Source organism: Penaeus chinensis, chromosome 17, assembly GCF_019202785.1.
Source record: "Penaeus chinensis breed Huanghai No. 1 chromosome 17, ASM1920278v2, whole genome shotgun sequence".
Lineage (NCBI taxonomy): Eukaryota > Metazoa > Arthropoda > Malacostraca > Decapoda > Penaeidae > Penaeus > Penaeus chinensis.
Genome location: NC_061835.1, coordinates 4,739,459 through 4,756,958, shown reverse-complemented (window position 1 = coordinate 4,756,958; position 17,500 = coordinate 4,739,459). Strand labels below are relative to the sequence as shown.

At 34.3% G+C, this 17,500-nt stretch overlaps 1 protein-coding gene across 1 annotated transcript in view; it reads right to left on the bottom strand.

Moving 5' to 3' along the window:
* The window catches only part of LOC125034020 (rab GTPase-binding effector protein 1-like), a 49,983-nt gene that overhangs the window by 3,293 nt on the left and 29,190 nt on the right, over window positions 1–17,500 (bottom strand). The window contains exons 11-23 of the mRNA XM_047625661.1: window positions 17,360–17,490; window positions 14,071–14,274; window positions 8,661–8,867; window positions 8,337–8,480; window positions 7,314–7,464; window positions 6,072–6,232; window positions 5,800–5,881; window positions 4,370–4,567; window positions 2,304–2,542; window positions 2,018–2,167; window positions 1,472–1,617; window positions 1,249–1,342; window positions 1–5 (exon numbers count right to left, since the gene is read on the bottom strand). The exon at window positions 1–5 is cut by the window's left edge and continues 106 nt beyond it. Of these exons, the coding sequence (XP_047481617.1) occupies window positions 1–5; window positions 1,249–1,342; window positions 1,472–1,617; window positions 2,018–2,167; window positions 2,304–2,542; window positions 4,370–4,567; window positions 5,800–5,881; window positions 6,072–6,232; window positions 7,314–7,464; window positions 8,337–8,480; window positions 8,661–8,867; window positions 14,071–14,274; window positions 17,360–17,490 (1,912 nt within the window). The remainder of the gene's footprint in view (window positions 6–1,248; window positions 1,343–1,471; window positions 1,618–2,017; window positions 2,168–2,303; window positions 2,543–4,369; window positions 4,568–5,799; window positions 5,882–6,071; window positions 6,233–7,313; window positions 7,465–8,336; window positions 8,481–8,660; window positions 8,868–14,070; window positions 14,275–17,359; window positions 17,491–17,500) is intronic.

Genomic DNA, 17,500 nt, shown 5'->3' with positions numbered 1-17,500 from the left:
ATTTCCTGTTGTGTAGACGATACTAATAAGCTTGCATTATAGCACGAAAATGTGAGAGCAAATAGTTTCCTTACAACACAAGAAATGAAATAGAACAATAAAAAAAAAAAAAATCTCAAAAAAGCATGGTCCTACTGACAAACTAAAAATCTTGAAAATTGAGATTCAAAAATCAAACCAACGTACATATATGCAACACATAGCACCACTTCCATATAACCTACTGAATCCAAAAATGTAAGACTTTCTCCTTAGAGTATTCTGAAAGCACTCCATTATTATAAATAATAGCAGAAAATTTTGTTTTACTTCTGGTAATTATAACAATATCAAGTAATTCATACAAATAAATATGTATCTAGTTATAATCTGATATTTTGCAGCATATCCTCAATGGCTAATGTGATAATGTCATTAGCTCTGCCCCATTTCTCACCTGTCAATCTATGCAATATTTCATGGTGTTTTTTTCAGTATATCTTCTCTGAAATGCTTCAGTAGTGACAATGGTGATAACAAATTAAAAGAAATAGAAAAACCTCTAGTTCATACAATCCAGGTCACAAATGCACAAAGACTCAATGGGCATTTAGAAAGGGTCTTTAGCATTATTTCCATCAATAAAAAAATTTGAAAGGTCCATCTTCCATGATTGGAAGAGCACCAGCTGCAGGGAAGATGCTATTCCCATGCTCAAGATCCTATTCCTGTCCACCTTGACCAGCAACACAGGTTATATTATGGAAAATTGCATACTATGAACATTATTATTACTGCACTGAGTTATAGCCAGCTTAGAGATGTGATATGGAGTCTGTTACCATTTGGTTAAAGTATGTCAAATGACGAAACGTAGGCATTGGCAGCAAAAAAGCTAAAAATGCTTATGAAGAAAAAGAGAAAATAACATTGCAAATGGAGGCATGGATTATTGCTGACCGAGCCTACAAACTATACACCCTGCTAGAGTGGCCACTCAAGTAAACCTAATGCCCATATTTTAAACCATGTGCAGGCAGTGAAGCAACCAAATTCAAAGGGTTTAGATTTGCGATAAATGATGGTAGAGAAGTAGGAATTAGTTAAACAGTTGCCACCTATGATTTTCACGGATATGGAGTGGTGCTACCTCTCTTATAACTACCTTACACCTAACCATCTAGACCAATTATTAATATTTATAATATCAAGGACTAGAATCTTTAATATCATTAAAAAAATAAACATTAAAAGAATAATGATATTGACCTCCATATTATCAGGAAGATTGATGATCTCATTCTGTAACTGCTGTGAGTGCTGACTGTGCTTACCAACCAGATCATCATTCTCTTTCTGTAATCTGTGGAAAGGTCAGAACAACTGGTTATTTCAACTGCTTATCCCAAATTCTGCATTCAACACATTAACAGCACTGTTATTGCAGATCATCTTCACAGAAGGCAGGAAAAGACTGCTGATGACCACTTGCCTGGTTAGCTCCTGTTGTGCTGCCTCTCTTCGCTCTGTGAGGACTCTTAGCTGGTCATGAAGGTATGTCACTGTAGCACGGAATTTGGCCACAACTTCATTGTGCTTCCCCGTGGCAGCCTCCACCACACTGGCTACACCAGCAACCTGAGAGAGAAAATCATGTTATCATTTTGCAATGGGCTTTTCTTAGATAATTTTTTCTCATTCCATTAAATTTTCATTTATCAAATAGATTTTATTTAAGTACAGTGCAATTTTCAAAGCTACCTGATTTTGAAGCATGATTCTAGTTTTCTAGCTGTATTTCAAATATAGCTCTACTTGGCATTCCAAACACATTAAAAGAAAACTTGTACTATCATGGAGACAAATATAAAATAGCTAAAAAGAATGCAAACACTCTTAATACTAACCATATAATTGAGATTAAAAAATATAAATAATACAATACAATTCATCACTATACTGAAACATGCCCCATAAAGGAGGCTGTAAACAATCAATAGATAAATAATCCTTTTGAAACATAGGACTCACACTTTACCTTCTTTTCATAATCCTCTGCCATAGTACGCCATTTGTCCTCCATCACATGGCGATAACGGGCTTCGCGGTCCAGGTCTTCCCGGTAGCGATCTAGGGCCTTTTCTAGATCTACCTTCTGTTTCTCAGTCTCTCGCTGCTCACTTTGAATCTGCCAATAGTTACAAAGTGTTTACATGTAGTTGATCTTACATTCAGCAAAATTTATCTCAGCTATGAAGCCAATCCTCAATGCAAAAGAAGTACATATATCTATCAAACTGAGAACAATGCTGTATTGAGGCTACCTTCTGCAGCTGCGTTTGATAGTTGGAGCACAGTTGACAAGATCGCCCAATGCGTGACCTGGCACGCCGGATCTCTTCATTGAGTAAATTCCACTCTACTTCACTAACTACCCTTCTTGAACCAGTTGACCCTGTACCGCTGCCTCTACCCACAGCCAAATCGATGGTGACGTAATCATCATCACCGGGTGTTAACATGGACTCGCTCTGTGTCACACCCTCTGAATCAGGTGTCACATCTAAGAGAAAGGTGATGTATTAACTTCTATGTACTTATCATCATACACCTTCAGTATCATAAAAAGATTTTAAAAGCTTATGATATCTCTAATCTTCACATACATTATGGAAATAAATAAATCTCACAGAGTCTACTGATAGTATAGAAATCAATATTGTAGGCTGGATTCCATCTCTCCTTTTAACATTGTAAAATATTCATTTTGATATGACTATCAATGCAGAAGTGTTGCAGTCATCATGTAAACCCCTGGTCATTTCAGTCATATAGCATATTGATTTCATTTTTGTTCCCTCTATATGATTTTCACTTCTCTGTGGAAGTAAACATGAAGAGGTAAATTACTTTACAAATTTGCAGTAAATAGATATATTATTAGCTCAAAAGTGAGTACACATGCATACTGTATTTTAACAGGACTCAATGACAACCCAATATGACAAACAAATAGTTGCATAAATTTAGTAATGTGCAGTCAAGGCCAAAATTCACTAAGCTTGGTCTCATGTCTTTACTATTTGTTATTAATCCATTAGTGATGGCATTAGAAATCTCTCGGAGTCATAGACTCCAGTGATTGCTGGCAACAGTCCTGTGCATATAGCTGTACCTGGCAGATCAAGTGGTTTGTTATGACAGCTATACACATGACCCGGCAAGTAACAGGTTAAAATATCATCATAAAAATATGTGACTATGTAGTGTCATGAACAGTTCCTGAGATCCCAACTATGAATAATGTTATGAAGAATACTTGACATCTTGAATATGCATATCATATTTATATACCTTTAATACTTTCTGAATTTGTAAACTTCAAATCAACACGCTATGCATAAAAGTGATTTCTCAGTAAAGATATGGAGTTAAAAAACACAAATTAATACAAATAAATAAAAAAAAATAATGAATTAATTAATAATTAAAAAAAAAAAAATCATAAGAAGTAAACTGTCCAGAAGTGCACTACATTAGAAAACTGTTGTCCATCATGCAGCAGTTCAGTGCATTTGGTAAATAATCCCGCACATGAAACTGAGAGAGCAAAAAATATTTTTTCATGGGTTTAACTGCTGTTTGTTATCATAAAAAAAAAAAAAAAATTGGGATTGTTTGGTTAATGTCATAAGAAAAGAAAATTATAATTCTAAATACTGAAAGCCTCTCCCATTCACTTTTTATAGTTGTCTATTTAAATTTTATGTCCTTCACCCAGTGACAATTAATAGCAAGTAAACATACCATGGCAAGGATTGGCCCAGATTCCATATGGCACATGGGCCATATGCCAAGAAAATGAAGGCTACTGTTTGTTGAGCATGCTGTTGTACTTCTAATTTCATTTCATGACAACCTTCATATTAACCACGTGCAGTCACAATTGCACTAAAATCATTTCCCAGCAACAGTGGGCTATGTAAAGAAGAGGTAGCATGTGATAAAGCTAACATGCTTATCAATTTGACAAAATGCATGCAAAATAATGAGTTCATCAGCTGAGCCATTTTGGAAGAAACTATATCAAGATCAGAGCACTTTCCTTCAGCTCACAAGAGGAAGCTCAAAAAAGGTTTTACACAATTAAAGAAAAAGGAAAAACATGTCAATAATGATACCAAACTCACTAAATAAATAATGAGAGGAAACAGCATCATAAAGCAGTACAAAAATACATACCATAAATATTTTTCACAGCTGCATGCAAATGTGTATCTTTTCTATAGCTCTATACACAACACCCACAAATATGAACATTATGCAAAAGTAAATATTTCTCAGCACTACAGAACTTCACAACAGAAAAAGTTAAGAGCTTATGCCATACCTGCAAGAGCTTTCTGTTGGTCTTGAGTGAGCTGAGGCATTTTATCCGGACTGAAACGCTCTGCTAAAAGGCTGTCAGGAGCCAGACTATCTGGTGCAAGACTGTCTGGAGGTAGACTGTGCGTCTCAGCCTCACTGCTCAGGTCATCACTCTGTTCACTACCAGCAAGGCTCTCTGGAAATTTAACAATTCCAGATTCTGTTATATCACACAAAATTTCAATAAATTAACCTATGATTCTCTCAATAAAGCTTACCGAAAAGAATACATCATAAAAAAAAAAAATATTCAATGTAAAACTAGAGTAAACTCCTAATATCTGATAATTTTCTAGCTAGATTTTGATTACCCAGACACTTTCTCATAATAAATAAACAAAACAAATAGAAGACTGCAAAAATTTAATTATAATAAATATTTTAAAACTGATAACTTAACCCATTGCTGATGGGCATGGCATGTACATACATGCCATGCCCACTGTGAGTTTAATTGCTGAATTGTTTTTAACCATAGATGGCTACACTTGTACTAAGTCACCAGTGAGCCAGTTATGAGTACTGCCTATCTCGCCTGTTCACCCTTTTCATTGATACATGAAAATACTTTATGTTATCTTATTTTGCTGTTACTAATGTTTATAACATTAAAATAATTATAATGTTTATAATAAAGATAACACCATCAATATTTATAGCACTAGTAAAAAATATGTTTTTCTTGCCATTTCAGGTAAGGTCACAAGATCTACTAATTGACTCCTTTGTGGCTAAGTTCTAGCAAAGCCATCTCTGTACAGAGACATTAAACAAAAATATAAAAAATGAGCACATTTTCCCCATTTTTTATTCATTTTCCCCAGTGGCAATGGGTTAAACAACAGAATCCATGCTGTACACAGATCTGTGTAATCAGTACATTTCCAGGACTCATGTGAGAGCCAAAAACAAGAGTTGTTGGCACTTGTTCTGCTCACTCATGCATGCTTCATGACTAGTGCCTCTGTCGGCCAACCAGGGGGCCAAGGCATAGTACTTGCCAAGAACTTAAACTTTAGCAGAAACAAATGAGCAACCTCCAGGAAGGAGTGTCTACAAACTTTGTACAGATAGTGTGTATTATAGATGCAGAGTATGAATACATGTATATACAGCATATAATATCTATTTGTACTATGCATATACACATATTACATCAGCAACATTACATGTATATTCATGAAAGATGGAATAATGCAATGCCACATTGATATATTGATGCAGGGAGGGTTGTTATATGTGTATATTCATATTTCATGCAATTACAGGGGGTTCAGAATGTAACCCATGTAATATGAGTTTACTGTACTGTATTGATAAATAATAAAAAAAAAACAAAAAAAAACTGGCTTAAGTCTCAAAATATCAACCTGAAAAAAGTTACATACCCACGGACAAGCTGGGGTGTAGTAGAAGAGGCATGGTCATCATCAAGGTCCACAAGTGCATAGGGTCGCTCATCATCAGCAACAACCTGATTGAATGTAGAATATTTCCAAAATAGCCATCTCTACAATATAATTATGAAAGAACTGTGTCATGCATGTGTATGCATGTGTACATAAATGTGCATAAGCATACACATACATCCATTTTCACTTTAATGTCAATTTATCTCTTGCCTTCTTTCTATAATCTGCACACAAATCCACAACCTCTTGTACCTCCAGATCAGGAGATGGAGAAGTGACTCGTTTTCTGGAAGCAGGTGACATGGATGAGAGCTGGGGAGATGTAGATTTGACGCCTGGTTTCAGATCTGGCCGCACCTCAGAGATGGAACTTGCTTGACTTTTGGCTAATGCTTCCTCACTCCTCTGCAGATCTAGGGTAAGAATTTGAATACATACATTAGAATGTATAAGTGGTGATAAATAACTTCGACTCTGCTTTAAAGTCTTCCATTTAGCAGCTTAACTTTACAATTCATTAATGGAATGAAAATCATTTTATACATATTGGATTCACATAGTAATTTGCATTCATTCAACATTTTCGAGATTAAATCTGGTGCAGAATAAAAGCTAGACATGTAATTAGATGAGGGCCTATACTCTGACATATATTCTGAGTCAAGGGGTTCCAAACTACTTTCAGGAAGAACCATACGATTCACCCACATCAATTACGCACTGAATAGAAAACTGAAATGTATTGATATTAATGCAATACTATGGGGTATATTACACTTAGTACTGTAAAAAGGTTGTATATTATTATACAGATAAATCTTAAAATCTGAATCTAATAATAATGATACTTGGCTGAATAGTAAGTAAATTTATTACATATGCACCCATATGCTTCCAAAAACCCTCCTATGTACCCTGTAGGTTCATGAATTCCAGAATGAGAATACCTGAACTATGTCCACAAAGCAATGAAAGTAATGGTTCTTTCTCTTCCCAGTCTAACTTTAAAGTACAATTAACCATAAGGATAATAGATAGAATGATTTCCCTCCCCTTGACCTCTCTCCTTTGAATATACTAGCAAAAGACTGGTAAATTTGAACTCTACAAACATCAAAGATCAAATTTGCCTTGGCCATATATAAAATCTTGACAATTTTTGTATTAAGGCATTATTGTCTCTTAGAGTTAATGTAAGGAATTAACTGAATTTTGCAAAATCTCTTTCTCCTCTCTTTCTTTTATTCTCGCTCATCGAATTAATTTGCAAAACGTAGGCTTTCATGAATGGTAATTCCATAATAGTTCTCTTATGCACTTTCTATTACAATTCTTTTTTCCTATTACAATCTAACTCATTCCTCCTCTACACCATACTTATATATATATATATATATATATATATATATATATATATATATATATATATATATATATATATATATATATATATATATATCACAGTCTTGCTAAATGTTGCTTGTACTTCCTCACCTTCCAATTTTCGTTGCTGATCCATAGTGAGTAAAGACTGCATCCGTCTCATGTCTGCCAGATGTAAACGCTGAGCTTCAAGGAACTGATCATTTGCACGTTGCCAAGTGTGCTTCAGGTCTCTGTGTTGACGACGTTCATCTTCAAAAGCCTGAAAATAATTGTGTCAGAATATTTACATAAAAGCATAATGCCAAATGTGATTTTCCTTCATTATGACAAAATTCTAAACTATTAACCCTCGATCGGGATGCTTCACTGTCCACACATGGCCAAAACTATAGACATTAGGATTACTTGAGTAGCCTCTCTGGTGGGCAGGCAGCTTGTAGGCCTGGTGCACATGAACACTAATTTGCAGTGACAAGATTCTATACCTCTCTTTTATAATATCATTATCCTGAGAGACAGAACTTTTTCAATCATGGCTGATGGATGGTACCTTCCACACTCATTTATCAATTAAAATAATTAATTAGCCCTTTCCTGAATGCCCACTGAATCTAATCACCCAACAAGAGCTTTGTGCACTCATGGGAAGTCACTCCTGTCACCCTGGTCTACAGTCAAAATTTTTGTGTAAGTCTCACTAGCCCTCAGCCAAATTTTTTCCAAGACATGTTCACGTTACCCATCCCTCAAGCCAAATGTTTTCATAACATGAAGGTCACGTCATCCTGATTGTAGGAGGTAAGGCAAGCTATTTTTTTTTCCAAGTATCAGTAAAAAAATATATGGGCTGGTTATCTAAGTGATTGCTACAACAATAACTAAAAATCAAGAGCAAATTCAAAACAGCATAAATACAGTTTCCTAACTTTACCACAGCATCTGATGATCATATTCTATTATCAAAATTCATAAACAATATAGGGCATATATAGATGTTAAGATACAAAGAAACACAAATAAACATAAAAGAAACATAGACCTTAGACCAACACATACACACACACAGGAACAAATAAATCTCACAAAACAAAATAAAGATGTATTTCAAACTTCTCAGATTCCTCAACAAACCTGTCTCAGTTCAGTTAGTTGTGTGCGTAGTCTGTCGACATCATCATTGAGTGCAGTTTTTTGTGTATTAAGGATGGCAGTATAGAGCTCAAGATCAGCACGGGATGCCTTCTCTGCTTCTAGTGTGTGACTCATACCTTTTAACTGGAAATATTTTACAAAGTTAGATCCTACTCTTGAGTACTCTATAAGTACTGATTCAACAATATTTCAAAAGTAAAACATGATTACTAGTAATTAGATAGATATTTGTTTTTAAATACAATATAAAAACTATTCTACTGAATCTAATAAGAATGCAAAAAATAAGTTCAAGAGAAGTACCTTCTCATCTAGTTGCGTGACCACCGACTGTGTGTCAGTACCCTGCAGAAGGGGAGCCACTAGATCAGCTGTGTGGAGAGAGGCTGCCTGTTGGGCCTCATGTGCTCGCAACTGGGCATCTTGGGCACGGATTTTCTCCTTTAGAGCATTAATTTCTTCCTCCAAGGGCTCCACCAGAGACCTGAGAAGTGCAGCATCTTCCTGGGCCTGAGTGAGAGAGCAAAATCAGTTGCAACATATGACATATAGGGTACCTGACCTACAAAACAAATGTGATGGTTAACCATATGAATGATATAAATGAAAATCAATTAGTTTTATTTTAAACAGAGGGTGGATGGGTGTTTAGGTGGGTGCACACATAAATATATATATATATACACCTGCACCAATATATATATTTAGATATATGTACACAATGGTAATGCAAATGGCTGGGACCAGGAGAGTTTCTAAGGAATGTGGGTTTCTAGCTCTACTACGGTCTGAGGTTAGTAAGCCTATCCACTCAATATAATGGCCCTACCTGACAAAAAGTCCTCTGAAAGAAGGCAACATCCCAGACCTTCTGAGCAAGAGAGTTGGAGATGTAAAACTGATCCTATACATATGAACATACAAAGGAAGGTAGACATAAAGATACAGATACTGATATACAGATAGGTGAGACAGACATAAGAATATAAAAAAGATGGACAGATACAGTTATCAATATAAAGATATATCATATTCCCTAATATCCTCACATCACCATCAGCAGTGACAAGGACCTGCTGATGAAGCTCTAAAGTATGTGCACTACAAAGAAAGCAAGCACCTGCAATAATAATTTCATCACTGTAAAGGTTGCCAAGATAAAATTGCCAATAAATTTTTTAAATAATACCTACACACCAACATATCTACACTTTTACGCACCAACACAAACCTAATGCCTCCCCCCCCATAATATTATATATACCTAAAGCAACAAAGCACATGAGCTAATACTCATTTCCTTTTGATTTGCTTGGAGAATGTAAACAAGAGGAATATCAGTATTGATGCCACAGATACCATTGGCTGATGCACGTTTTTTCAGATTCACTAAATCAAAATCAACAAAAACAAGTGCCAGCACATGGACCACCATAGCCACTTGTAGTTGTTATAACGCACTAGACACCCATTATGATACTGATGATAATGATGATGATGATGATGATGATGATGATGATGATAACATAAACAATGGGTATGACAATTATGGCACTGACAACAACAATGGCAACTATAGCAATGACAATAATAATGGTAATGGCAATGAAAGCAATGGTGATGACAACAATAATGGTGTCGGCAACAACAATGGCAATGACAGCAACAAGGATAATTCCAAGGCCATGGGCAAGCCACCCATGACTTCAAAAAGACATTCTGTAATTATATTTTCATGTAATTCTACAGACAAACCAGGAAGCCATTTAATCAGTAGACATGGGCAAATATTTAACCTACTCCTTATGCAAATTAATCACAATTATAATTATTTTTGGATGAGATGCGATGGTGGTGATGGTGATGGTGATGGTGATGATGGTGATGATGGTGGTGATAATGGTGGAGATGATGGTGATGGTGATGATGATGATGATGATGATGATGATGATGATGATGATGATAATGATAATAATTCATCACCATCATATAATAATTCATCATCATCATCATCATCATCATCATCATCATTATTATTATTATTACTATGATTATAATTATAATTATAATTATTATTATTATTGTTATTGGTGGTGACATTTTTATTTTTTCATTATTTATTTATCACTATCATTATCATTAGTATTATCAATATCATTATTATTATTATCATCAATATCAATATCATTATCATCACTATTATCATCACTATTATCATTATCATTATCATTATCATTATCATTATCATTATCATTATTATTATTATTATTATTATTATTATTATTATTATTATAATTATAATTATAATTATAATTATAATTATCATTATTATTATTATTATTATTATTATTATTATTATTATTATTATTATCATTATTATTATTATTATCATCATTATCATTATTATTATTGTTATTACTACTATTATTACTATTATCATCATTATTATTATTATTATCATTATCATTATCATTACCATTACCATTATCATTATAATATTTTTTATTATTACCATTACCATTAATATTACCATTACCATTACCATTACCATTCCCATAACCATTAATATTACCATTCCCATAACCATTAATATTACCATTACCATTACCATCACCATTAATATTACCATTACCATTACCATTACCATTACCATTACCATTACCATTACTATTACTATTACTATTACTATTACTATTACTATTACTATTACTATTACTATTACTATTATCATTATCATTATCATTATCATTATCATTATTATTATCATTATTATTATTATTGTTGTTGTTATCATTATTATTATTGTTATCATTACTATTGTTATCATTATTATTATTATTATCACCAATGTTTTATCCCTTGGATCTGGAAGCTTCTAGCACATGGCCTAAAATATGGGCCTTAGGTTTCACTGAACAGCCAGGTGTACATGAACACTCATGTGGGATACAAGACTCCAAGCCTCCCAATTGCAATGTTATTTTTTCTTTTTTCTGCATAAGCATTTTTAGCTTTTTGTAATTTTTCAATGTCTATATTTGTCATTTGATTTGCTGTATTCAGATGGTAATACACTATTTTCCTTATCATCTCTCTAGGTAATCAATAAGTCAGTGCAATATGAACAACAATAAGCAACATTTCGTCATTTGTTTTTTGGTTTTATCATAGTATTAAATTTTCTATAATACAACCTAAAATTATCGTCAGCAAAATTCCAAAAGTCTCTTGACAGCAAGCTGCCATCACCCTGACCCTCAGCCAATTTTTTCCATGACAGAACGCCAACACAACCCATCCCTCAAGTCAAATTTCTTCATGACCATTGTTAATATTGATGCTGTATTATTATCAATACTGACATTATAATCACAAGTGTTATTAATAATACAAATAACAAAAAAGGTAAACAGGTGAGATAGAAACCATCTATGTGTAAATACAATTAATAAACTAAATTCACAATGAGCATAGCATGAATGTACATGCCATCCCCAGCAGTAATGGGTTAACCCAATGCCGTCGGGGAAAATGAACAAAAAATGGGGAAAATGCTGGGCCCATTTTCTATATTTTTTGTGAAATGTCTGCCCATAGATGGCTCTGCTAGTGCTTAGCCGCAAAGGAGTCAATTAGTAGACCTTGTGACCATACGTGATTTGAATTGGCGGGAAAAACGTGTTTTTTACTAGTGCTATGGATATCGATGGTGTTATTTTTATTATAAACATTATAATTATTATAATGTTTTTTTAATATTAGTAACAGCAAAATAAGATAATGTAAAATATTTCGTAATCAAAGGAAAAGGGTGAACGGGCGAGACGGGCAGTACTCCTAACTGGCTCATTGGTGACTTAGTACAAGTATAGCCATCTATGTGTAAAAACAATCAAACAAGTACTAACAGTTGGCAAAGCACGTGTCTACCCGTCGTATCCCGTCGGCAAGGGATTAATGATATCAATAATAATATCACAATAACATGAAAAATATTCTTCATAACCTTAATAATAATAACAATTATAAAAAGAAGAAGAAGAAGAAGGTGAAAACAGAAATAATAATGGTAAAATAATAATAATAATGATAATAACAACAACTATAATAATAATAACAATAATAATAATAATAATAATAATAATAATAATAATAATAATAATAATAATAATAATAAAAATAACAATAATAATAATAAAACTAATAATAACAACAATAATAATAACAACAACAACAACAATAATAATAACAACAACAACAACAATAATAATAACAATAATAAAAGTAATAATAATAACAATAATAATAATAATAATAATAATAATAATAATAATAATAATAATAATAATAATAATAATAATAATAATAATAATAATAATAATAATAATAATAACAACAACAACAACAACAATAATAATAACAATAACAACAACTTTCCAAGGTGATGATCAATAATCAAGATCATCAAAGGGTCACGCTCACAATCATCTGATATCAAACCTAACTGGTTCTAATATCATTATATTCACCTTTCATCTGTATGTTGAAATTAGACTTAAAACAACCTTTAAAATAAACTCCATACTCCTGGTTGCAAGTTATGGTCATATCTGTATTTCTGGTAACTATTCTCATAAATTGGTGTTAATCATTTGATCTGCCAGTCATATTATTTCTTTTATTTCAATGGGAGTTTCCCCTTACTACTGCAACAAATGCCTGTCATCCCACAACAATTTATTTCTTAGGAATTCACCACCAAAAATATTTTCTTTCTCCAGTCCATATGCATTATCACTGTACATGATCAATTCACACTTCAAAGATAAAATTCCTCATTATTAGAGAAGTCATGAATATAAACCTAGTAATTAGCTCACTGATCCCAGGATGGCAAAAATCCATGCCATGTCCACTGTAATTCCATTTCACAAATTTTTGGGAAGATTTTTTTTTTTCAATTTCTTTTTGCATTAATATCAATAACGTTACAATAATCCTTATGTCAATAAAATAATAATAACAGTAACAGTATTAACAGCAAAAGAAAAAAGAAAAAGTAAAGGAATGGTGATATCAGGTGAGGCGAGGTAGGCTTACTGACTCTTTGGTGACTAAGCTCTTGTGGAGCCACATACGAATAAACAAAATTAAAAAAACAAAACTACAGTAGACAGTGCAATTAACTGGCACAAACTGGTTAAGTAAGCCTAGAATCATATAATTCATCAATTATGTGCGCAATACAAATGAAGTAAGTGGTATGAATTACATATAATTTCCCATATCATTAACCTATCCTTCACATGGTGTCATAACAAACCGCTCGATCTGTGGATTGCAGCTGTATGCTGCGGCCACACGCCAAAGAGCTACGAGCCAGTGATTCAGCTTGATGTACCAAACTCCCGCACTCAAAGTTGGCACGTTGCCATTGATCTCCAGAGCGTAGAGTTTTTTTTTTATTTTCTTCCCCCATCATTAAGGGGTTAAATTATATTCATAATGAAGTACAGCAAAGTACATGACATTTTATCAGAGTGGTACATGAATGACTGTGATGCTTGTGAATGAACTAATATATACATTACTAATATGAACATAAGACACATAACAAATACAAGAAAATAAAGCTGACCACAAATTGCCATAAATTGCACTTGCCCAAAGTACACAAATAAATTGAAGACCACAAGACCTGTTGTCATCTTACCTTCCTCATGCTGTCCTCCAGGTTCTCAGCATCTACACCAGTCCCCAGGGGAGGCCCTGCTGAGCCAGTGGAAGGTGTCTTCTCAGGGGTGCTGAGTGCAGATGAGGGACTCAAGCTAGGCACTCTCTTAGCCAAAGACTTGGTGACAGCTGAGATAACACCTGGACTCAGGAGGCTCTCACTCTTTGATCTTATATATGAATCCTGCAGACAAACCGTAGGAATCATTCGAACAGACTTTCCCATTATTATTTTTATTCTATTTTTTTTTTTTTTTTTTTTTAACAAAGTAATTCACCTGAGCCTCAATTCTTCATAAGCTTACACTTATCCTCCCTCCCTCTTCCATCACATCCTCCCTTCCTCTTTCTCATCCTCCCTCCCTCCTTCCATCCAATCCTGCCTCCCTCAATCCCTCCCATCTCTCTCTCTCTCCTTCCCATCCCCTCTCTCTCCTTCCCATCCCCTCCCTCTCTCCTTCCCATCCCCTCCCTCTCTCCTTCCCATCCCCTCCCTCTCTCCTTCCCATCCCCTCCCTCTCTCCTTCCCATCCCCTCCCTCTCTCCTTCCCTTCCCCTCCCTCTCTCCTTCCCATCCCCTCCCTCTCTCCTTCCCATCCCCTCCCTCTCTCCTTCCCATCCCCTCCCTCCCTCCTTCCATCAATCCATCCCTCCTCCCAACATCACTCCTTCCCTCACATCCATCCTCCCATCCATCCATCTATCCATCCACACATCTACCAATCCATTCATCCTCCCTACCATCCTTACTCCTCCTTTCCCATCCTCACTCCTTCCCTCCCATCCTCTCTTCCTCTCTCCCATCCTTTCTCCCTCCTGCCCTCCTTCCCATATGCTCTCCCTCTCACAAACACACATATTATGGTTGATGAGAAACCTGTCAAGCTGTTCAAGCAAGTAAAAGAAGGAGTTTTTAGCTTCCCTCTCTCCCTCTCTCCCTCTCTCCCTCTCTCCCTCTTCCTTTTGCTGTAAAACTCATAACCTTCTAGAAGTAAGGCTATTTACTTCTGGCTCATGACCACATGCTTCAAATGCATGACTGTAATAACAATCATGTGTGTACATTGTAATTTCATCCAACACTATTCACACTAGAACCATTTATTATATCAGGGTTACCTCTTATTCAAAATGACAAAGCTTCTATAAAATGAATAGCGAAGAATTTTGATGTTTTTTCACAATTTTAGAAATCATTATCAGTATTATTATTGTCCTATCTCATACTCACAATTCCACGTACCATCGCCAAAACTGCAATTTATTTGTAAAAGTTATTGTAATTCTTGTAATCACCAACACATTGCTCAAATTTTCTGTAAGTTTTATTCATATAACACTACCAATGCCTTCCTTAAAAATCCATCCAAGTATTTTATGTTAAACAAAAACATTAACTGAGAAACTACATCCATCCTTTAACCTATATTCTCTATCTATCATCACCATCTTTTTCTCACTTTTGAACTCCCACTCTCATATTACAGGCTTCATTTATCATCATTGCATATCATAAATAATTATTGGGATTTACATCCTCATCATCACACCAAGGGTAACTGTATGTAATTCACATCTTACTATTATAAACACTGTATTTACTTCTTTTACCATTACTTAATGGACACTAACATAGAGACCACTTCTTCAACTGTATAATGGTTAATCTTGCTCTCTGATAATACAAAAACAAGTAAGGAACCAGTCTAAACAAGAGCTTTAGTAACTTAAAGGCAGGTTCAAAGAACTATAAAAAATGGGCTTAGAGAACACTTAAAAGGTACTAAAAGCCTCCATTACCCTCAACTAATTTAGACATATATTTAGAGTCTGGACACTTTCTGGATCCTAGCACTAAGAAGAATATTTGGTGAATAATGTTTGCATCATGGTGTACCAATATTAAATGCAATTGAGCTGTTTTACTCCATTTATATTTACAAAAATTATAAACATTTTTTTATCTTTAGTACTAAACTACAGAATCTACATGTAAATATATTGAAACACATCTTAAATACAAAACTGTTATCACACAAAAGTTCTTCAAGTACAAAATACAAGAATATTGCATGTGAGCAAGCACCTCTACCACTACGATAATAAAAACAAGCATTTCCAAAATAGTGGAAATACAAAAAAGTTATCAATCTATACTTCAAAATGATGCAACCAACCATCCTATAAAACAAACCCTATTATAAAATTTTTGCAATACCAGATAACAAATTCAAAGAAAACATTCCTTACCCCTCTGACTGACTATACTTTTAGGCAGATCATTTCTAAATATTTGAAGACTTTTTAAAAATAAGAGAATATAATACAATGGGAAAAAAGAGCAGACACAATGCCGGCTGATAAAACAAGCATCAACACTTCAATTACTTCACTTTAAAAGAGGACATAAGATGGCTCTTACTGTATAATGACAAATGACTCATATCAGTGGACCAAATTTAGCTCTTGCAGAGTACATATCCAATGTTATAAAAAAAAAAATCAGCAGATAATACCAATATCATTATCTTTACAGGTCACAAAACCAAACCTTATACAAACTAACATGCAGCTGTATTCTCAAGGATTGAAGTCACAATTTCCACCTTGCCTGTTGGGAAATAATCTAGTGTATTTGAAGAGGCAACAGTCATTCATCCTTTCTAGGTCATTCCCTAAAACACCAATCAGGGCTTTGTACCCTCCTCTGTGTAAAAGCAAATTCTGAAGTCCTACTTCTGTTCTTTCCATTTTGTTTGTTGTTCTATTAATAATAACTACAATTGAAAAGCAATGAGTGCAGAAGTTTAAGTTAATAAATAAGCAAACAGCACACATGCAGAACATGCAAAAATTGTATGTGCCATATTTCAGAGCCATTAATATATGATCAAGAGCAAGTCAAACCTGGACACTTTCCCTTAAACTCATAAACTGATAAAATACTGCAATTATGAAGAGAGGATGTTAAAAGAAAAAAATGCAGAAACTTAGCAAAAGAAAAGCAATATAAATACACACAAATACCAGTTATAAAAATGTAATATGAATGATATTGATTAAATAAGTAGCAGAACACACAATTTGATTTATGTGGGATTTTCTAGCCAGTTTATCCAATACATTCATTCTTCTATAGCAAAAGGCCAAAAAGCTATAATCCACCAGTAAGCTGCTGCCCTTATTGGTAAACTACAAACTCTCACTCCATCAGTCAAATCATGCTCTGTTCAAATACTGCAGGACCCTAAATGGTTCCATCGGCTCACCTCCAGCTGCCGCTCATACAGGCGTCGATAGTGCTGTTTTTCAGCATCCAGTCTTTCCGTTAACTTTTTGAGTCTTTTGATCTCCCCCTCATACCGGTCACCTGTCTGTCCGACTGCATTTGTCACCTCCTCTGTGGAAAG